Source organism: Manacus candei, unplaced genomic scaffold (genome assembly GCF_025592945.1).
Source record: "Manacus candei isolate 608988 ecotype Guabito, Panama unplaced genomic scaffold, ASM2559294v1 h1tg000071l, whole genome shotgun sequence".
Lineage (NCBI taxonomy): Eukaryota > Metazoa > Chordata > Aves > Passeriformes > Pipridae > Manacus > Manacus candei.
Genome location: NW_026138119.1, coordinates 9,323,030 through 9,344,906, shown reverse-complemented (window position 1 = coordinate 9,344,906; position 21,877 = coordinate 9,323,030). Strand labels below are relative to the sequence as shown.

The following is a 21,877-nucleotide window of genomic DNA, read 5'->3' as shown; positions in this document are numbered from 1 at the left end:
ATCAGATGAATCTTCTCCCGGGAGCTGATGACAAATCCTGTTGTGGGTGGTGGGACAATCACTTGGTTCCTCAGTTCTTTTGCTGCCATTTGAGCTGGTGAACACACCAGAACCAACCACCAGTGGTGGATGAGCCCAGGAAATCCAAGGGGACTCTTTCCTGCCCTCTGCCCTGCAGGTTCTGTGTGGTGTTTTGTTTCTGAGGTGAATTAATGTTTGGTTTTGTCTCTCCCTTTTTCTTTGTTTCCAGACAAACGACGCTGCAGGAAATACCTGGAATTGGCTTTACTTCATCCCTCTCATCATCATTGGCTCTTTCTTCATGCTCAACTTGGTGCTGGGCGTCTTATCGGGGTAAGAAGGACACCAGTGACTTGTTTGTCCCCACCTGGGTGTGAAAAGGGAAGATGTGTTGGGTTTAGTGGGAAGATGTAATTGGGAGAGCTGGGTGCTACATCCCACTGTGCATTATCCCTCTTCCCACTTCTCCCACCCTGCTTGCAGTGGGATATTTCTGTAAGACTGTAGAGCCTTAGGGTGGGGATGAGCTGGTGAATAATCACTAATTGAGATGATTCTGAATCCAGACCCAAGTGTTAAGTGGACTCCCTGGCATTCCACTGACCTGGGCCTGTGCAGCCAACACTCCTGTGTCACCCTGAACCCCCACCAGGAACCTCCTGGTGCCAGGATAATGCTGGAACTGGACATGGAAGTGTGGATAATGCACTTGGTGTAACTGCAGCACAGGGGAAGGGGAAGCTCAAGCTAAAGGCATTTAAAAGATCTCGGGTGTTTTTTGGGCATTTGGTTTTTTGGTGTTGATGTTTTGTGGTTTTTTGGTTTTGTTTGTTAAATCTCTCCCTGTTTAAACCAATGTCTAGATTTTGGGGACCCACTGGTGTCCTGATGTTCAAACCCCAGGGGTCAGCCAAGCTTTTGGTGTTGTTGCATCTGAGTTTTGGGTTTGGACCATTGCAGGAATGGAGCTGCCAAGTCTGCAGCTGAGCTGGAACGTCCCCAGCATGTGGGGAAATTTGATCTGGAATTAACAACCCGACTCATCTCAGTGGTTTGCAGGCTCTCATTTTGCACAGCATTTCTTCTCAGATGAAGCAGGTGATTGAGACTCTACAGATGTATAAAGATGTAGATTTTTTTTCTGGCTCTTGGCAGCAGGAGAAGAAAAAAGAGTTGTTGCTGCTGTGTGGTAAAAGCCTTTCAGTGCTCCACCTTTGCTCTTCCTTTTTAAAGCTACCAGAGAAGGAAAAGTCTTTTCCAAAGAACATATTAATGCAAAATTGTGTTATTTTGTAATTATTTTCATCCTCAAAGCTGTGGCAGGAGTAGGGAGGCAGCACTGCAGTTGTGTTGAAGGTCTGTGGGTGTGTCCTGCTCTTTGCTGTTGCTACATCCAGGAATGATTGTCCTGATCAATAACTGATCAAAGCCATTCATGGAACATCCTTTTGTTTTGAGAAGGAGATTTCTTGTCTGATTTATGATTTAAAGGGAGCACCCACACCAGTTCTTTAGGTACCTCCTCTTCCTTCTGTCACACTGGGGTCAGCCCACGGTGACTGGGATGATCCATGGGATTTAAAACAAACCCAGGAGCCTGCAGGCTCCTGTTCCTTCCTACTGGATTCAAATGTGTTTGGTGTCTGACTCTCCTGAAAGCCTCTTGTTGCTCAGGGCAAAATATGAATATTAGATAAATAGGAATCTTCTCTTAAAAATGCAGCTCTGGGCACCAGCTCTGCCTTTGTTAGTGGTGATGGGGGGAATTTCTTCTTCATGGAGGGAAGCTTTTAATTTCTAGTTTTGGCAGAAGGTTTGATGGCCTTGCCTGGAATAATTCCTGGGGAGAGGCTGAAGGGAATAAACATCCCAGCTCAGGTGTGAGCACAGGGCTCAGCAGGCTCCTGGTGGGCCTGGAGCTACTGGGCAGGGAAGGAAACTGTAAAAAAACCCTTCCCTGTGAGGGTGGGGAGGCCCTGGCACAGGTTACCCAGAGAAGCTGTGGCTGCCCCTGGATTCCTGGAAGTGTCCAAGGCCAGGCTGGACAGGGCTTGGAGCAACCTGGGACAGTGGAAGGTGTCCCTGCCCATGGCAGGGGATGGAATGAGATGAGCTTTAAGGTCCCTTCCAGCCCAAACCATGCTGTGATTCTATATCTGAATGAAATGGTGATGAAAAGGCACCAGGAAGATGGAAGGACCCTCTGAAGACAGAGGCTGTTGACACTGTGTGACAGAATCCCAGAATGTGCTCAGTTGGAAGGGACCCCCAAGGATCATCCAGTCCAACTCCTCCCTCCTGCATGGGACCATCCCCAAGAGTCACACCCTGTGCCTGAGAAGATCAGCCACTTTGATACTGTAGAGACAGTTCTAGTGCATGACAAATAACACCTTTTCCTTTTTATCTTTCAGTGATCCTTATTTTTAATCTATTTTTTCTTGTATATTTTCCCACTTTAACCCTGTTAATGTGTGTCCTGTGGTTCCATATTCTGTAGCCAAAAGCCCCAGACAGCACCATGAAAGATGAATTTCTGCTGGAGGTTTTTCTTTACAGAGGTTTCTGCACAGAGAAAGGGTCAGTCATTGGCATGTTGACTTCCACGGGGTCCAGTTTCACTCCAGGCCATGGAACCATCCACATCCCAGTGGAAGTGTCAGCAGCAGAGACTCTTGGCAATGCCCCACATTCCTGTTGCAATAAACCCAAGTTGATTTGGGGTTAGGGATTCTACAAATAGCCCATGAGCAGGGTAAACTCAGCTGCTTCTTATTTTCATGATCTGTGCACCTCAGCCTTTAATGTCACTGTGCTGGATCCTGGGGGAATACTCTACTCTCCTCCTCCACACATTCCAGAGAGGGAACAGTGGGGAGAACCAGGGGATGTGACACCCCCAGGAAACAACTGCAAAGCTGAGGTCAGCTCCCCACTTCCCTAAGCTCCTGTGTGATCTTCATTACTGTCCCCTTGCACTGAAACCCTGCTGGAATCATAAAACACCCTGAGCTGGAAGGGACCCACAGGGACCATTGAGTCCAGCTCCTGTTTTCCACTGTTGTTATTTTTGAGCTGTTTTTCCCTGTATATTTGTTCCTCAGTGGGCAAAGAGGAAGCTACAGCTTTCTGAAGCAGATGTGCAGTTACCATCACAGATTATGGCAATTTAATTAATCCCAGAATCACAGAACTGTTTGGCTTGGAAGGGACCTCAAAGCTCATTTCCTTCCCCCCCTGCCATGGGCAGGACACCTTCCACCAGCCCAGGGTGCTCCAAGCTCTGTCCAACCTGGCCTAAATCTGAAATGAGAAGAAGTTATCAAGCTTCCCACTAACACTGGGCTGTAGAGAGCTCTGCCATAAATCTGAAAGAAATTTTCTGCCTTTCTGTGGTTATTTGTGAGCCCATGTCAACACCCAACAGAAACCTCAAATAACTGGGCTGAGCTCCTGGTTTTCTTTGTTTGAGCAGTGGAGGGAGATGGACCTGGTTGAGATCCCCAGTGTCATCTGCTCACAAAATGTCAAAGAAGAGATGATACTCATTTTGAAATAAAGAGCAAACAACCTCTCTCCTCTGCTGATTCTTCTGGAATTATAGGGCAGGGTGAGAGCAAATGGCCTCAAGTTGTACCTGGGAGGTTTAGATCAGATATTAGGAAAAATGTTTTCATGGAAAAGGTTGGAAAGTCTTGGAACAGGCTGCCTATGGAAGTGGTGGAGTCAGCACCCCTGGGAGGGTGAAAAAAATCTGTGGACGTGACACTTGAGGCCGTGGTTCAGTGATGACCATGGGGGTGGTGCTGGTTGACAGTTGAACTCAGTGATCTTAAAGCTCTTTCCCAGCCTCAATGATTCCGTGATTCTGTGGTCCTGTAATCCAAGCAAAGGCAGGGAAGTGACAGGGAGATGGGGAAGTGTTGGTGAAAACATATCATAAAAATAACCCCCAATCTCAGGCCGCAGTTGCTGTGCCAGAACCCTGAGTACCTGGCTAAAGCTGTAATTAAAAGCATGTTGAGTCCATAATTCAGCTTCCACGGGACCCTGGTGCTGTACAGCGTGTCCTCCTCGTGTGAGCTCATCAAACCCTGCCAGTGCTCTTGTTCTTGGTTAATAATTAACACCCTCCCAGAATGGCTCTGCTTTCTGCTCCTCTCCCCTCCCTGGGTGAGGGAATATCCAGCCTGAATATCCAGACTTCCCCGTGATCCAAGGAAACGGGGGGTTGTTGCAAACACCTCATTTCTGGTGGCACAAGGGGGGTTTTGGGCTGTCCATGTCCTTTCAGAAGCTGCAGTGGGTGCTGGGCTGTGCCTGCTCAGCCCAGTGCCAGAGGTGGGCTCTGACTGGGCAAACTGGGAGCAGATCCCCTTTGCCAGGTCGCCCATCACAAGCAAATACAGGCTGGGCTCTTTTCCTGGAGGAACTGAGGGTTTTCCTGGAGCGCTGCAGTGCTCAGAGGGGCACAAATGAGGTGCAGTCGAGCTCCTAAAATCCAGCAGCTGCCTTTGGTTGGTTGTTTAGGGGAGATTTGGGGCCTCCCAGCAGGACACAGCATCCCACGTGCTGTGGAGCAGTGGCTTTGTGTCCCTGGAGAGGGATTTTCCTCTCAGTTCCTCCTTTATATTCCCCCCCACTTTCTGTTTTCCTTCTCTGGTGCTTCATTCCTCCGTGAGCTGATAAAACCCAACAGTCCTGCAGGAACCAATAGAGCAGAAAAATACAGATTATTTTCTTCTGGGGGAGCTTTCAGTGAGTGCCAGAGCTGATGTGAGAGCTCAGGACCGTGCAGGGCCAGAAGAGCAGAGGCAGGAGCAGAGATTTTTCCCTTTTGACATTATTAACACTCAGAAGGCTCATTTGCTTTTCCTTGTGAACCATCCATGTGCTGGGAAGCATGTTGGGGTGACTGCCTGAGCCTGACCCCTCCCCAGCCCCAGACACACAAAGGAAAAAAGGAAAAGAGAAACGATAAAAACCAAATAATTACAAATTAGGTGAAATTAGGAGATTAGACACTTGGTTGAAGCTCTGCCTAACCATCAACCCACCCTCCCCAAAGGATGAACCAGGTCTTGGTCACACTAAAAAGCTGCCCTTAACTTTATTTCTGTGTTTTAACCATGACAATCCACGGTATCCCTGTTCCAGAAAGCTGGGGCACTCCCAGAAACTGAGGTTACATTTTGCCAGGTGCCCAGTTCAGCAGCAGTGAACATCTTGAGGGGTTTGTATCCATAACACATTTTTCCCGAAACATCTTTTCGTGTTTATTCTTATCGGATTATTTGTGACCCAGGCAGCAATAAAGGGAATAGAGCCATCACAGGGAATGCAGCCTTTCCATGGGAAAAGATTGGCTGCCTCTGGTGGCACCACGGGCATGCTCTGAGTGCAAGTCATGCCAGGAGCCACTGACCCCAGATGCCTTCCCGTGTTCCTGAAACCCAGGCTCGTTGGCCTTTGGGATGTTGGGGGATGTGGCTTTGATTCTGACCAGAAAATGCCCCGTGATGACCCTGATGAATTTTTTATGGAACTCTGCACAGTTTGCTGTGAGGAGGGAAAAACACCCCTGGTGTTTGAGAAGTGCTGCCCAACACTCTGTTGTTCCCTGACTCTGTCCTGGTTTCCTGCTCGGGATGGGCACTCACCCCACACACCCCTTGGCTTCCCGCTGCTCCCTCCCTCAGCAGCAGCTTCCAGTGCTGTTTTCCTCATCCTGCTGCTGTTCCCCTCCCAGCCCTCAGCCTCCTCTCAGCCCAACCAGCACCTTTCTCCCTAAAACTTCTGGGATTATGGAGTTTTCTGCTGCTTGGGTGTCGAGTGGGGCATTAATACGAGGATCCTGTACCTCACATTTGTTTGGTTTGATGCTTTGGATTCCACCACACAAAGAGGATAAACGTTATCATGGGATGCTGTGAGGAAGATGATTGAAGTTCTTTCAAGGCTAAGTGCTTCCTGGCACTGCTTCCCACAGCAGTGGGGAGCACCCAGGCTGGAGACACAGGGAATGCACAGCCTGGGAATGATGCATTTGGATACAGAGAGTCTGTGTCTCTGCACTGTGAAAAATGCTGCTTGTCATGTCCTCAAATATTTATGGTGAAGCCTGAGGTATTCCCAGCCCAGCCAGTGAAGAGTAATGATTGTTCCTGAGGTTTACTCAGCTGCAAGAACCCGGTGTGGAGAGGCACCACAGGGCCTGAGGGGGGTTCCCTGCTCAGGTATTGCTCTGTCCTGGGATGTGCAACACCTGCCTCGTGCTTTCTGAGCCCACCTGGGGTAAAAACTGCAGGTAGAGAGGTTGAATGGATGCAGCATCTTTGTGACAGCAGGAGCCTGGCAAGGGACAGAGCCACAGGCTGTGCTGGCACCCTGCAGGGGAACAAGGGGCAGGGAAAAAGGGCTTTCATTCTTTAATTAATTTAACCCCTGCTGCAGCCTGTTTGGAGCAATCTGCAGCGTGGATGCTCTCTGGGCACAGTCCCATTAAACCCTCTCCCAGATCCCTGGCTCTCAGTGCTGTCCCTTGTGTCCCTGAGGCTTTTGTGGGGGGAGCACAGCCCCATCCTGCCCTCTCTGCCTCAGTGACTTGCTCAGTTCCATGACAGGTTTTCCCACCCCGAGGATTTTTGCCAGATTGAGATCATAAAACTCCAGCCTGCAGGCCGTGCAGAGGCCGGGGAAGAACGAGCCTGATTAATTTGTCATAACAGCAAAGTGTTCTTCTGTCCTCCTTCCCCTCATTACAGGGACAATCATTCATTTCCCTGCAAATTTGTTCCCAGTTCCAGTTACCTGCTGCGATCTGACTTTGCCTGGTGTTAATTATTTGCAGCAGAAGAGCTGCATCATGGAAAGATATGAGATCCTGCCTGTTTTCTCCTTGCTTTTAGCCTTTTCCAAGGCCACGCTTTAAAACAAGGGGAAAGACAGAAGAAAAAACCTCTCCATTTTTTTCCTTTTTTTCTTGCTCATCACCCTTCCTGACAAAGCCATCGTTGCAAACATGAAATGTGGGAGAAGGAGGTGTTTGTCTTGCAGGAGATGCGGGGAGCAGTGACTTTCCACGTGAGCTCCTTCTCACCGAGTTAAATGTCCTATTAAATGTGGGTCCTTTGCTCCTTTTGTGGGTTTGGTTGGTACAGGAGTGCTGGACTTTTTTTTTTTTTTTTTTGCCCTTCTGCTAAACCACGATGGAAATTAAAGCCTGCAATATAGGAATGGTACGCAGGAGACCTAAATTTGAATTTCCTGGGGCTTCTGCTTTGACTCGGGGGCGGAAACTTTCTGAACAGAGCCAGAGGTTCAGCCAGCAATTGTAACAGGATGATGCTGGGAGATAAATGGTGCTTTTGAGCTCCTTTTTCTCACTTTGCTGCTGCCTCCTTGCTGCTGTGGCACTGGCAGCTTTTCAAATCAGATTAGGGGCAATCAAAGTAAAATGGGCACAAGCCAGAACTTAAAGACAAAAGAAGGGAGGAAGATGAATTGCAGGCTTCACCTCCGTGCTGTTCCTCTTCTCTTTCTAGAAATACAAGACATATCCCATATCTGGCTTGCATTTGAAGCATCTTCTTGCTGTGCTGAGTGATAAAAGTGGCTGTGAAGCCTGGCTTGGTGCTGAGATCAATGTCTGGGTGATGCTTTCATCCTCCCTCAGCTGGCTGAGGAGAGCTGTGTGTTCCACCTCTTTAGAGCAACGAGGAGGAAGCAGAAGCTGCTCTGTCTGTGCAGGATTGATTGAGCCAGTCCTTACTCCTGAGCAGGATATTAGGATGGGTTCAGCAGCTCAGCCAGCTGGCTCTGTGTGTTTGGGCTCAGTCTGGACATGATCATGCCCAGTGGGATCTTGGCTGGCTGTAATTCCAGGTGGGATAGAAACACAGAACATATTTCTTTGGGATTTTGTGCAGCAGATGAGACAGCCTGGGGTGGATGATGAGCCACAGAGCTCTGTCATCTCAGCACTAAGAAATCTCTGTCCTTCTCTGAGCTTTCCTTGTTTAATAGCAAGGTTCAAAACTCTGACTTCTCAGCAAACTGCCTTTATGGGCAGGAAAACAACATCTTACAGGCACCAAATGTCACCAGCAAAAAGAAATCCCGAAGAAATTACAGCTTTCAGGTGAATCAGCTGTTTGGATTCACCTCATTCCAGCAGTTTTGGGTGCTCTCCCTGTGCCCCTGAGATGTGCTTCCTTTCACCTCCCTCAGAATTTTTTCTTGCCCAAATGAGGTGCATTTTCCTGCTTTTTCTTTGTGTCCCATGTGGGTTAAACCCCATCACCAATCAGTGTGCTTTGTCTGTGTTCAGTGGTGCCCTGGCCCTGATTTCGAGAGGTATTTAAAACCAGTGATTTAAAAATACCCTTTTTTCATTTCTATTAATGTTTTCAGATCACTAAGTCAGAGGCAGCAAATGATTTTGAGCTCTGCCTGCAGGTTTCTCTGCATTTGAGGGTTTGGGCTGGGGGTGAGAACAGCCACACCTCAGCTCCTCCTGAGCTCCTCCTGCTCCTTTACTGTGGTGAAGACACCTGATGCTGTGGGGAAGAAATCAGTGGCCTGGCTGATCTCCTCTCATTTATTTTCTAGCCCTTCTGGGTGCCAGGTGCCAGTTCTGGACACAGCTGAGCCATGTCCTTGTGGATTTACATCATCCCAGCTTTGGGCCACGATGCCTCATGTCCAGGCAGCTGGAAAATGCCCTGTTTGTCTATTTACTCCTGGATGTGTTCATATTTTTCTTTCCTAAGCCATGTTTCTAAGCTCTACAGTGTATTTCTAACTGCCCAGCATCCTCCCAGGTTTGTGCACTGCAGGAAATGATGCTCTCCCTCCTCTCCCCACCCCTTCCCCCTGTCCCTCACCTCCTGTGTGCTGCTGTGAATATTCCAGCCCCTACTGGGGCTGTTTTTCCTCCTCTCCTTCAGGAGTTTTAGTGAGAAACTCTGAAGGTTGGTACCTCTGAGGTGGCTGGCCTGCAGGACATCATCCCTGCAGGGTTTTTATTCTCCTGCTGCTGCCCCCCTGCCAGCCCTCCAGGCTCTCAGAGTTGTGTTGTGGGTTGAGTTTTGCCCTTTCACCTCTGAAAGAGTCCAGAGAGTCCCTGGTGATGATGGAGTGCAGCTTGTTGAAGCAAAATGCTTCAGGAATTGAGGGAAGTTGGTGTTCCCTGTCCCTGCTCAGCCCCCCAAGCTTTGCCCCCTCATCACCCCCAGGAGGGGAGCAGATGCTCAGCAGGTCTTCAGGCTCTTCCTGCATCCTCATCCAGGACACTGAGCTCCTGCTTTTCTCTCTTCCCACTCCCATCTCCCTGCTGCACCCTCTCCATGGGCTCTCTCCCTCTCTTTCTGCTGGACTCCCTCACTGGCCCTGCCTTTCAAAGAACAGCTTTGCAGAAGGTAAAATAAACGTTTAGCACAGCCAAGGCTTTGTGTCCTCAGCTGCAGAAACAGTCACAGTCAGGAAGGTGTTGGGTTTTTTTGCTGCATCCTGCAGAGGCTTCCCCTTATAAAGGGTTTAATGTTCTCCAGGAACACCAAACACAGAGATCTGAACCTGCAGAGCAAATTCACCTCCTGGAGGAAGAATCTGCTGGATGCTGATGTGTTAGTGAGGGAAATGTTAGGAATATTCACTGGATCAGATCCCGGTGGAACGAGCCCCCCGGTGGAACGAGCTATTCAGGACTGTGTGAGGTAGAAAACTCAATCCCACAGGCATTGCAGGACCTACAGGACAGCAGGAGCACGGGGAGGGTTTGCTGAGCAGGAATCTTCCTACCACAGTGTAACTGGCTTCACCCAAACAGCTGGAATTCGGCTGGATTAGGACAAGGTGGCAAATTCCAGCATCAAAAACAAACCCAGGAGGGAGAGGAAAAACGAACTGAAGGCTCTTTCTCTATTTCTTTCTCACAGCTGATTAACCAAAATAAATGGTAGGAAATGAGCTCCCACCCTTAAAATGTCTCTGCTTGCCTGTGGATGCTCTCAGGATATCGGGAAGTGTGTGATCCCCGGCTGAGCACTTCCCCTGAGGGGCTCTGCGGGATCTTCCGAGCGATCCCAAGCCCCTGAGCAGGTGGTTGTATCTGCCAGGAGCACAAGAGATGTGCTTTCAGCGGCAGATGCAGACAGCACCGCATTCATCTCCCCTCTCTTATCACCCAGCGTGTTTGTGTCTGGGGTGCTACAAGTGCCTCTTCTTATCTCCGCAGTCCCTCTGCAGCCTCGCAGGGAAATTCCTGCCTCGGTGTTGCTCCTGCTGAAAGCTTAGCGGAAAATAGGGGATAATGGGCACTAAGTGTGTCGGGAGGTTCTTTCTTTGCTGTAAAAGGGGTGGACTGAAGCAGAGAGGAATTTTTAAGCCTTCCCCTCTCCCCACCCAGCCAGCCCCGGCAGCACCAGCCAGGATTTTGTGCCGCTGCTCCTCTTGCAGCACGTGTGCGATGCTGGAGAAGCTGCTGTTTTCCACCCTCTGTTTTCCATCCTCTGCCTCCAGCCCGTCCCTCCCTGTTCCTGAGGCTGTGGGGGCTGCTCAGCAGGCTGCTGACAGCTCTCGGATCCATCCTCCACGTCCCACGGCCAAGCTCACACCCCAGGCCTCCCGGCCGGGCCAATTTTTGTGTCTCCACCTGGAGAGTTGGGTTTGGCCCCTGAGTAATTCCGTGGAACATCTGCAGTGCTGGCTGGTCCCCGTGCCAGCAGCTCACCCACTTGCAGGGTCTGGCTCCCGTCCCGGCTCCTCTCCACTCCCCGGGGCTGGATTTCTCCAGGCAGGACCGTGTCCCAGGATGTCACATGTCGCCCGGGCTCAGCTTCGTGCCTTCCTTTGATGTGCTTGGAGTGGAGACGAAGCCAACCCTAAAACTGACCGCTTTATTTATATTTTGAAGACTTAAAATTCGGAAAGTTCTCCACAGCTGCTTTCCAGGAGCTGCTGGCGAAGACCTGAGATCTAAAACCGATTTTTTTCCCTCCCCTCAATTTATTTTTAAGACTTAAAATTCTAAAACTTCTCGACAGCTGCTTTCCAGGAGTCACTGGCAGAGCCCTTCCAAGATCCGTGCAGCTTTCTGTTCACTCCGAACGCTTCAGATTCAGCGGCTGAAGGCTCTTCTCCCCTTTTAAGACCTGAGATTTCATGAGCTCGCAGTGTGATTATTCGGAACGAGGAGCTAATTACCTGTGTCGTTATTCCGAGTCGCTAATCACCAGCACGATTAGCGGGAGCGGTGACAGCGATGCTGTATCATCTCTCCCGGCCTCTTCCCCGGCAGCGGGAAGCAGTTTGTCTGCTTTCGGAGCAGAAAACCCGACTGGCAGAGGTTTAATGATGTGATTAGACTCGCAGGAAGCTGCTGACGCCTGTGCCACCAAAGCCAAGACCAGGAGATGCTCCATCCCAGCTCTCTGCTGTCGTGTAGGGAGGTTAATCAGAGACTCGGGGGATGAAGATTGGTGTTTGTTTATTTTTTTAATCCCTCTTTGGTTGCTGTGACAATATTTTTGGTTTGAGACCAGCGTGGATAAAGGACTTGTAAGAGTTTCATTAGTTCATAATGTTCACTGACCCCAGTGGTTACTTGAGAGCTGACTGTGCCTCTTCTGTGGCTTGGGGGGCTCTTGAATTGCCCTGAAGTGGCTCTTTCAGTGCATATTTACACTGAGATTTATTTTCCTCCTCCACCCACCACGGTGATAAGCAACAACCATCCATTTTCCCTTGACATTAAGCACCGACCCCTCTCGAGAAGACAAATGTGACACACTGAGCTCCGCTGGCTGCCCTGTGGTTTCCGGGATGGATGTCCTGCCTTTGGATCCTGTTTGTTCCATGATAGATACTGTCACAGAGGAGCTGGAAGGCAGTACAGTCACCCCCCCAGCACCTCGTGCTGCTGAGCTGGGCAGGAGCACTGACCTTTCAGCTCCTCTTGCCCAGCTGGACACGCTGGAAGATGAACAATTCGAGGGCTTTGGGGGCTTTTTGGGTGATGGGAGCCAGGGATGAGAGTGGGTGAACCATAAAATCATGGAATGGTTTGGATTGGAAGGGAACTTAAAGCTCATCTTGTTCATGGGCAGGGACACCTTCCACTAGCCCAGGTTGCTCCAACCTGGCCTTGGACACTTGCAGGGATGGGGCAGCCACAGCTTCTCTGGGCAACCTGTGCCAGGGCCTCCCCACCCTCACAAGAAACACATTCCAGGGTTGGCCAGAGGATGGAAGACCAGCTAGGAAGAAATTCCTGCATATTTCTGCTCAGGTTTCCTTTCTGGTGATTTGGGAGATTTTTACAAGTCAGTGACATAAATAGGAATTATGCTGAATAGAAGTATTTACTGCTCCCAAACATTCCCAGGGGACTTTCTGTGTTTTCATTTTCAGCTGGCAGGAAAACTTCAGTTGAAATATTTTCAGATTAAATATGGCATTTTGATATAATTCCCCTCCCCCTCCTCTCCCCTTCCTTTGAATGTGTTCTGGAATTTTGTTGAAGAACTCTCAGATGGAAAATCTGGGAGCAAAGAGAGACTATTTCAGCTCCTGAATGGTGATGAATGTAGGGGAAAAGACACACATTTTTATTAATACATTTCATATAGAAAACAGTTTTTTTAACAAGTTCCGGCTTCACCAAACTTCTCTCCCATCTCCTGGAGACAGGAGAAGGAAGAAGTGGTGCATCCTTTTGCCAGGAAGACCCTACATCAAGACCCTCCAGTCTTCAACCTGGATGATTTTGCTGCAGCTCTGTACCCTCAGAAGGAATTCAGTGAGCAGGGACTCAGGGTATTGTCTTCTCCTGGAAATTACCTTCCCACCAAGATGATCAGAGGGCTGGAGCAGCTCTTCTGGGAGGAAAGGCTGGGAGAGCTGGGATTGTTCAGCCTGGAGAAGAGAAGCTTTGGGATGACCCAATTTTGGCCTTTTAGTGCCTGAAGGGAGACTAAAAGAAAGATGGAGAGAGACTATTTACAAATGCTGGAGTGACAGGACAAGAGGGAATGGCTTCCCACTGACAGAGGGCAGGTTAGATGGGATATTGGGAAAGAATTCTTCCCTGTGAGGGTGTGGAGGCCCTGGCACAGGCTGCCCAGAGAAGCTGTGGCTGCCCCTGGATCCCTGGAAGTGTCCAAGGCCGGGTTGGACGGGGCTCGAAAAAACCTGGGATCGTGGAAAGTCTCCCTGTCCATGGCAGGGGGTGGAACAAGATGATCCTTAAGGTCCCTTCCAACCAAAATAATTCTGTGATTCTGCCAAACCTGCCAGTTCCAGGGAGCAGGAGGGGGCAGTTCCCCACTGGTGGCTTGTGAGACCTGTGTGTGTCTGTACAGAAACTGCTGAAGGTTTTCAGCTTCTCCCAGTTCCCCCCTCACCTTCCCACACATTTAAGGTACAGGCCATTCACTTGAGGGTTGGATTCAATGATCCTTGTGGTCCCTTCCAACTCAGGATATTCTGTGATTCTGAAACATAAAGTTGTGATTAAAGGGACGAGTCCTGGGGAGTTTTACTTTCCTTAGGCAGGATCGGAGCTGGCAGAGGATGAAAAGCTTTGCAAGGGAAGCTCTTCTTTCCCTGCTCCTGAGGGGTGAGGGAGCAGTGCCATGGCTCATCTGCTGTCCTTCCTGCCCATGGGGGTCCTCCAGGAAACTTCCTACCAGGTGTTGCCTCCTCCTCTGGGAAGTTTGTGGTGCTGTGAGCCTGTAACACATTAAACGTGGCCCCTCCACGCCTGGAAATTCAAATGCATGTTGTCACCTCGTGCTGTCTGATCTCCTTCCTGCTGCTCCAGGGGGAAATCAACACTCAGAGAAGGTCCATGGCCCCAACCAGCAGGCACTGAAGCAGAAATGAGAACATCAGAAAGGGAGGTGGAGAAGAGTGCCCAGACTGACGCGTGCAGGGTCCCTAACGGCCTGGCAGGGATGTGCTGAATGCCAAGGAGGAGCTGCCGGTTCAGAGCCGTGTTTTCACTTCCTCTGTTCCAAGGATGGGGTCATGGGCTGTCCTGTCAGGTGGGGGACAGGAAAGGGGAGTCAGGAGACTGGGATGTGCTGCCAACATCGAGACAAGGGCTCAGCTGATGGCAGCTCTCCCATCGGTGGCTCTGCCGTGTGGTCGGTGCCGAGCCAAGTTCTCCTCCCAGTCCCTTCTCCCGGGTCAGACAGTGCTGCCAAACGAAGCAAAAGTGTCACCTCTGGAGGACAAAGTGTAGACTGGGAATGTAAAGCTGTGTCTGGCATTTGGAGCTTCTTTTTCCTCCAGTCCTTCCTCCCATCTACTCCTTGCTGGTTTCTGAGAACATTTGTGCGTTGATTACATGAGATTTTAGTCAAAATCTGTGGCTAACTACAAGTTTACAACAATTATCAGTTAACTGATGACATCAAGGACTCATCATTGAATGAGTGAGGTTCTGGAGTACCTGAGGGACAGAATCCTGATCCCATTTTAACTACAGAGGTGAAGCCTCTGTGAGAGTCACTCTAGTGTGTGCCCAAAGGGATTGCAGAGGCTGGCTCAGAGCTCTATGAATGGCAGATGGGCATGTACATCTTCACTTGAGGCATCAGAAACTTCCTAGAGGTGACAGGAATTAGCTTGGGGAAAGCCCCAGAGTGAGTTGTCTTGGCTGGGGGCTGTGCTTTTGTCTCAGCATCATTTCAAGCTGGGCAGCAGGATGTACTTGGACGTGATTATTGCAATGGTTGGATGAACCTTCCGTTCTGAATTCCCTGTACAGCCCTGTGCTAATAATTTGATACCAGATACTTGCTTTCCATGTGATTTTAGCAAATAGCAGGATCATTTTTACCCTCAACACAGAGAATCTGAGCTGCTTCGCCTCGACCCCAGAGCACCCAGCCTCACTTGCAGCTCCTGTTTCTCACAGACATCTTAAGCCTGGGAAAAATGAAAGGCTGTCATGGAAGAGCAGATCTCTTCACAGGAGTGCTGATATCTCTGTGACTTAATCTTGTGCTTCCAGGGGAAATTCTGCTGCTGAGAGAGACGGATTTTAGCGCTGAGGATAATAATTGGTGTTGTGTGACTGGCTGTGCACCAGGATCTCCTTGCAATGGCTGTGGTGTGGCCACGGGGCACAAGAAACGTGTGCACAGGGCAGTTTGCAGGTTCTTTCATGATGTGAGAGGCAGAGAAACAATCTTTCAGGTTCTTTCAGGGTGAGAGAGGCAGAGAAACAAAGTTGGTTTAGCTCCAGTCAAGTCGTACTTTGTCGGTTGTCGCTTGCTGTGGTTTCCACTCACTGCTGTCGACTTCACAAGCTTCATGAACACAACCTGAGAGGCTGAAGGAGGGCTGTGTGTTTTCCATGACCTCTGGTGACAGGTGCTTTCCTCTCTCTTGCCTCTCCGCAGTGAATTTGCCAAAGAACGGGAGCGGGTGGAGAACCGCCGAGCTTTCCTGAAGCTCCGCCGGCAGCAGCAGATCGAGCGGGAGCTCAACGGGTACCTGGAGTGGATCTTCAAAGCAGGTAAGGCCAGAGATCTCCTCACCTCAGTCTCATGGCCAGTAGAGTCTGGTGGTGAGAGAGGACAAAGCCCCAGCAGCAGTCCTGGGTGTGGTTGGCCGTGGAGGGAACACAAGGCTGGAGAGGGCACAGCCAGCGCTGGATTTTTGGGGGGATTCTTTCTGAGAGCTCCCACTACAGTTGTTGCAGAAGATAATTTCAGTTATTTCTGAGCACTCCCACTAAAGTTGTTGCAGAAGATCTCGGTTTGGTTAAGCAAGACTAAAGGAGCTGAGCCAACTTCCTTTATTGCTGAGATCAAAGCAATTGTCTTAATACAGCATAATATAAAAAGTGATACAGTGCCCAAAGTCTCCACGGTGGGGAAACTGTTTCTCTCTCTGAGTCATTTCTATTTTATTTACTTTCCAGCACAGCTGCTTTACAAACCTTTCTTGCTGGGATGGTAAAATACACCCCAGTGTCATTTTTATGAGCCACGGAGCTCACTTGCATGAAACTCCCCCCAGCACATATTAACACTGCTTTATAACCATTATATCTGAACATTGCACTTTATTGCAAGCCCTGAGCAACTTTAACAAGGACCCAGACACACCCATTTAACAAAAAATAGCCTGCTTTGCTTTTCCTTTGATTGCCAATAATCTTTCTGCATTATACAGTAGCTTATATTGATCATATAAGCTACTCATATAAGTCCTCATATAACCACTGTGCAATTCTTTCATGCAGCATCAAGGAAATTGGGGGGTAATTTCCTCCTTGCTTGCTTTGCTGAGAAGCTGAAACACCTGAGTAAAGTGAAAACCCCTTTTGAAACAATGATGGAGAGAAAAAGAAGTGGTGGTTTCTCCAACAGGCTGTGAGGTGCCTTTGTGGACAGACCAGCTCCTTCCTTGCCCTTTACAAATTGGGAGGCTGAGGGCAAGAGTTACACAGTGACTCACCTGCCATCAGCTGATAGACCTGGCAGAGCTCAGAAAACATGGGCTGGCACCGTGTTCAAACCATGCCATCACTCCTGGCCATGCCATCACTCATCCTGCTGATGCCAGGGGCCTGCTGGGCTAAAATGTGCTTGTGTGGCCACAGCAACTCACTGCAGCATCAGCTGCACGAGCCAGGGACAAACCAGAGCATCCTGGGGCTGTTCTAGATGGCCCTTGTTTGCAGTTACAGCCTCTGTTTTATGTGCACAGCCTGGGTGAAGAGCATTTTCACCTGGTCCTGCTGCTTTGCTTCTTCTTCCTCCTCTGAGGGGCTCGTTGTACCCAGGGAATGGGGCTCTGCCCTGCTGTGGGTCCTGGTACCTTCCTGAGGGCAGTGATCACAGAATCACAGAATGTGCTGAGCTGGGAGGGACCCACAAGGATCATCCAGTCCAACTCCTGGCCCTGCACAGGCCCATCCCCAAGGTCACACCCTGTGCCCCAGAGGATCAGCCAAACCCTCCTGGAGCTCTGTCAGCCTTGGGGCTGTGCCCACTGCCCTGGGGAGCCTGGGCAGTGCCCAACCACCCTCTGGGGGAAGAACCTTTTCCTGAGATCCAACCTGACCCTGCCCTGACACAGCTCCAGCCATTCCCTGGGTGCTGTCCCTGGTTCCCCCAGAGCAGAGCTCAGTCCCTGCCCCTCCTCTGCCCCTGCCCAGGAAGCTGGAACTGCCATGAGCTCTGCCCTCAGTCTCCTCTTCTCCAGCTGAACACCCCAAGTGCCCTCAGTGTCCTCCCCCGGCTTCAAATCAAGGCCCTTCCCCACCCTCGTTGCCTCCTTTGGACACTCTCTAATGGCTCAATATCTTCCTTATTTTGTATATTCACCCCAAACTGCCCCAATGTTGAGGTGAGGCCACCCCAGGGCAGAGCAGAGCAGGACAATCCCCTCCCTGGTGCCCCCCAGGACAGGCTTTGCCCTCCTGGCTGCCAGGGCACTGCTGACTCAGGGCCAACTGGCCACTGACCACGACCCCCAGGGCCCTTTCCCAGCACTGCTTTCCAACCTCTCATTCCCACTCTGTCCATATATCCAGGGCTGCCCCATCCCAGGGGCAGAATCCAGCACTTCCCTTGTTGAACTTCCCAGGGTTGGTGATTCCCAGCCCTCTGGTTTGCCAGGTCTCTCTGCAGATCTGGGCATGAGCTCTGACAACCCAGCCAGAGGGGAAAACTGAAGCTTTCAGATGTAAAAGAGGACGAAGTAGCCGCTGTTTATGTGGTGGCTCAAGCCCATTATTTCCTGCACAAAGTGACAATTGAGTGCCAGTTTTAGTGTCAGGCTTCTATTCCCTGGGACTGTTCAGCAGCAACTGCCCCCAGCCAGGCAGCCACTCCTCATTCTGGGATTCTGCAGGAATCAGAAAAAGAATCATTCACTTTCCTTTCCATTTATAATTTGTCTTCTCATTGTTTTCAGCGACTTCAAATTCAAATTAATGAGTGGTTTGTGCAGTGGCTGGAGCAGAGTGCACTGTGGTTCTTGGTTTAATGCCATCTTACTTCAAGGCTCCTGTGATTTTTGGTCTCTGAATCCTGGTTTCCCATCTTTAAAATAAAGAGGACAACTCCCTTACAGGGACAGAGCTTTCATTTAGGTGCCTGTTTTGCCAAGAAGAGCCATGCAGGGATCATCATGCAGATATCATCAGCTGGACTTGAGTTAAAGTTGAGCTGGAAAAGTTATAAAATGTACAATCAATCCCTGCTCCATCTTTGCATCCCCGTGGGAATGGCTGGCTCTTCTATTTCTGTGTTGCCAGGGCTGAATAAATGCCACACCAACACCGAGTAAAACTGCTGTAAAATGCACATCTTTTGATTTAGTTTAATAACACAAGATCCAGAAGGTTTTGTAGAACAGGGAAGTGTGTGCAAAAGAGCTGAATCAGGGAATAATAAAAATACTGTGTAAAGGCATTGTTGAAAATACAATAGGAGTATAAAAAAGCTTCCTAGTACAGCTGAATAATAACAGTAATTAAAATCAGCTTAGCAGTGTTAATAAAATCTTTGAATACCAAATGCAGTGTGAAGGCAAAGCAGAACAGGGAGTGGAGTGTTTAGAATTCAGGCTCTGAAATTTGGGACTGTGCCGTTGACAGGGATTTCCCAGCTCTGTTCTGAAGGCCGGGATTTCAGCTGGGAAATGATCGGGAATTTTCAAACTGGATCGTTGTTCTTCCTTGTCCAGGACTGTGGTGGAGGAAGAAGGACAGAAATCTCCTGGCCCAGCCCCAGGCAGGGAGATGCAGTAAAGAGCAAAAGTCTTGGTGTTCTGCTCTGAGGGAACTCTGGAGGGTTTTCTTACTATTTGTGTGAATATCTAATGGTTTTTAAATCCTTCCCATCCTCGACTCTTGTAGCAAAGAGTTCCACATGTTAACAGCTGGTTTGATTTGAAAACATAAACCAAGCCACCAAACTGTGTCCTGCCCTCAGTTTAAATCCTTTCTGCAGTGAGAGGAAGAGCTCAGGAGTGCACTTTGTGCTTCTTTTAATTACTTTTCTTTCTTTCATTTCCCTCTACCTTGTGTCCTCTTATTTTCTCTGCTCCAGAGCACACAGAACCAATCAGCTCCATCCCTTCTCTTCCCATGGAAGGTTCACCAGGCTTCTAATACTTATAAGAACCTTTCTGAGCATTTTGGTTGCTTGTTTTTTCTCGTTTATTTTCGATGCAAGGTGGGAAGAGTGAAAAGCTGCATTCCAGTGGTTTATCAAATGGCATCTCAATACTTAGATTGTTTCTGCTCTGTAATATTTGACATATCCTGAGCAGTTGCTGGAGCTGGAAAGGCATTTTCCTTGGCCTTGGTAGTGCTCAAGTTTTTACCCCAAGGGCTGTTACTGGTTTAAGACCAAGTATGTGAGTGACTAAAATCACTCCATCTCTACACTACCTCCTGTTGGTCAACAAGGATTTTAATTTAACATCATGTTTATCATTTATTGACCACTCTGAAGTGTCTTTAATGTTTCTCACAGCCTTCTCTGTAATTTGAATTATATTATCACAGAATCACAGACTGGTTTGGGTCAGAAGCTCCATCCAACCTTGGACACTTCCAGGGCTGGGGCAGCCACAGCTTCTCTGGGCAACCTGTGCTGGGGCCTCCCCACCCTCACAAGGGAAAATTCATCCCAATATCTCATCTAAATCTACCCTCCTTCAGTTTAAAGGCAATTGTGCCTTTCAGAGGAATTAAACAGAGGTGAAGCCAAGCCATGTAATCCATGCAAATGATTTTGCCACCACTTTCTCCAATAAACTCCTCAAACCTGTAACATCCATCAGGCTGTCATGCTGCATTTCCAACCAGAAGTTCTGTGCACAGACTAAAGAGCTTATAAGCCCACAAATATTCTTTTGAAGATGTTTCTCTTATCTTACAAGGACATGCATCAGTTTGAAAATGCTCTGCTCAGAAGTCTTTCAGTTCAGGGCTAATCAAGTCGTGTGTCTTTTGCATTTTAATTCTTTCCAGCTCTTTCCCCCAGCACTGATTCAGAGGGTTTCCCTTCTCCTGGAGTAACAGGCTGTGGGAATGGTTTCACCTCTCTCTCCCAGCCCACTGTAACTTCACTGCTGTCCCTTGACATGATAAAGCTTTATGAATTTTCAGGTTTCTTGGGAAGAAACAGAGCAACAAGTCCTTTGATCCAGGTGGGAAAAGCCACCTACACCAACGAGACACGTGTGTGAGATGGCAAAGAAGGATAATTGCCAGAAAGACAGATTAGATTTCCCCATGAGAGTGTGGCAGCTTCTTCTAAGGGCTGTATTTTTATTAATTTTTTTTTCTATTTACCAACTCTGACAGTTAAAGTCAGTTTTTCTTCCTTTTTTTTTTCCTGACTTCTGTTGAACTGAGTTATCTGAGCCCACAATGTCCTCTCTCCCCATGCCAAAGGGAAGAGAAGGGGCACCACGTTTCTCTGCTGCTCTACCTGTATTGTTCACCTTCCAGTTCCTCTGTGCCAGGTTTGTCTTTATTTCCAGTCCTTCCAGTACTTAATGACCAGCAATTCCTGACACTGCTGAGACACCTCTCGCTCTGATATCCTGGTGAAACCTTTGTCTGGAGGCTCCAAGTGGCTGATCTGACACCATCTCTTTGTGGAATATTTCTTCTAATGTAGAGTCACTGGTCTGGGAGGTTTTTTGGGCATTCCAATTATCCTCTTCCAGGCTTGGTGATGACTAAAGGCAAATTCTGATCCTCTGTGTGGTTAAACCCCCTCCTAGAAATGTTGAGTGTCCTGCTGAACTGGCTTTTTAGCAGGCCTAAAACCCACAAGAAGCTCTTCCAGGGTGGATGTGTTCCTCGGGATTCCCAGAGGATTCAAGGCACACAGGAGTGATTGTGAAAAGAGAGAACTGGGGAGCAGTGGGGGTGGAGAGCTGGGATTGAGGGAATTTCATTGGTGGAACCTGGGGTTGTAAAGGGAACAGTAAAACTGAGCCCAGGTGAGATGTGTCCATGGATGGAGATGTGTCCATGAATGGAGATGTGTCCATGGATGGAGATGTGTCCATGGATGGAGATGTGTTCATGGATGATGTGTCCATGGATGGAGATGTGTTCATGGATGATGTGTCCATAGATGATGTGCCCATGGATGGAGATGTGTCCATGGATGGAGATGTGTTCATGGATGGTGTGTCCACGGATGATGTGTCCATGGATGGAGATATGTCTATGGATGGAGATGAGTCCTGGATGGAGATGTGTTCATGGATGTTGTGTCCATGGATGGAGATGTGTTCATGGATGATGTGTCCATGGATGGAGATGTGCTCATGGATGATGTGTCCATGGATGGAGATGTGTTCATTGATGGAGATGTGTCCATGGATGATGTGTCCATGGATGGAGATGTGTCCATGGATGATGTGTCCATGGATAGAGATGTTTCCATGGATGATGTGTCCATGGATGGAGATGTGTTCATTGATGAAGATGTGTCCATGGATGGAGATGTGTTCATGGATGGAGATGTGTCTATGGATGATGTGTCCATGGATGGAGATGTGTCCATGGATGGAGATGTGTCCATGGATGGAGATGCATCCGTGGATGATGTGTCCATGGATGATGTGTCCATGGATGGAGATGTGTCCATGGATGGAGATGTGTTTGGCCACCAACTCGGGGCCCTGAGTTTGGGGCAGAGGCCCAGCTGGTTTGCAGTTCTCTCTTAGGAACCTGTCCTTTGTGGGTGAGGATCCACTGACACCAGCAGCCCTTGGGAAGGGGTGTCCATGTCCAAGCCATCCCTTCCTCGTGGTTTAGGACAGTCATACCCACTGGTAATTGCTTTTTATTTCCTTCCAA

General features: G+C 49.1%; 1 protein-coding gene across 5 annotated transcripts in view; it reads left to right on the top strand.

The window, feature by feature from the left end:
• The window catches only part of CACNA1B (calcium voltage-gated channel subunit alpha1 B), a 308,320-nt gene that overhangs the window by 140,645 nt on the left and 145,798 nt on the right, over positions 1–21,877 (top strand). For all 5 annotated transcript variants that reach the window (XR_007907763.1, XM_051807855.1, XM_051807859.1 and 2 more), the window contains exons 7-8: positions 251–354; positions 15,432–15,547. Coding sequence is in view for 4 of the 5 variants with exons in the window: in XM_051807855.1 (XP_051663815.1) it covers positions 251–354; positions 15,432–15,547 (220 nt within the window). In the remaining variant the exon portion in view is untranslated. The remainder of the gene's footprint in view (positions 1–250; positions 355–15,431; positions 15,548–21,877) is intronic.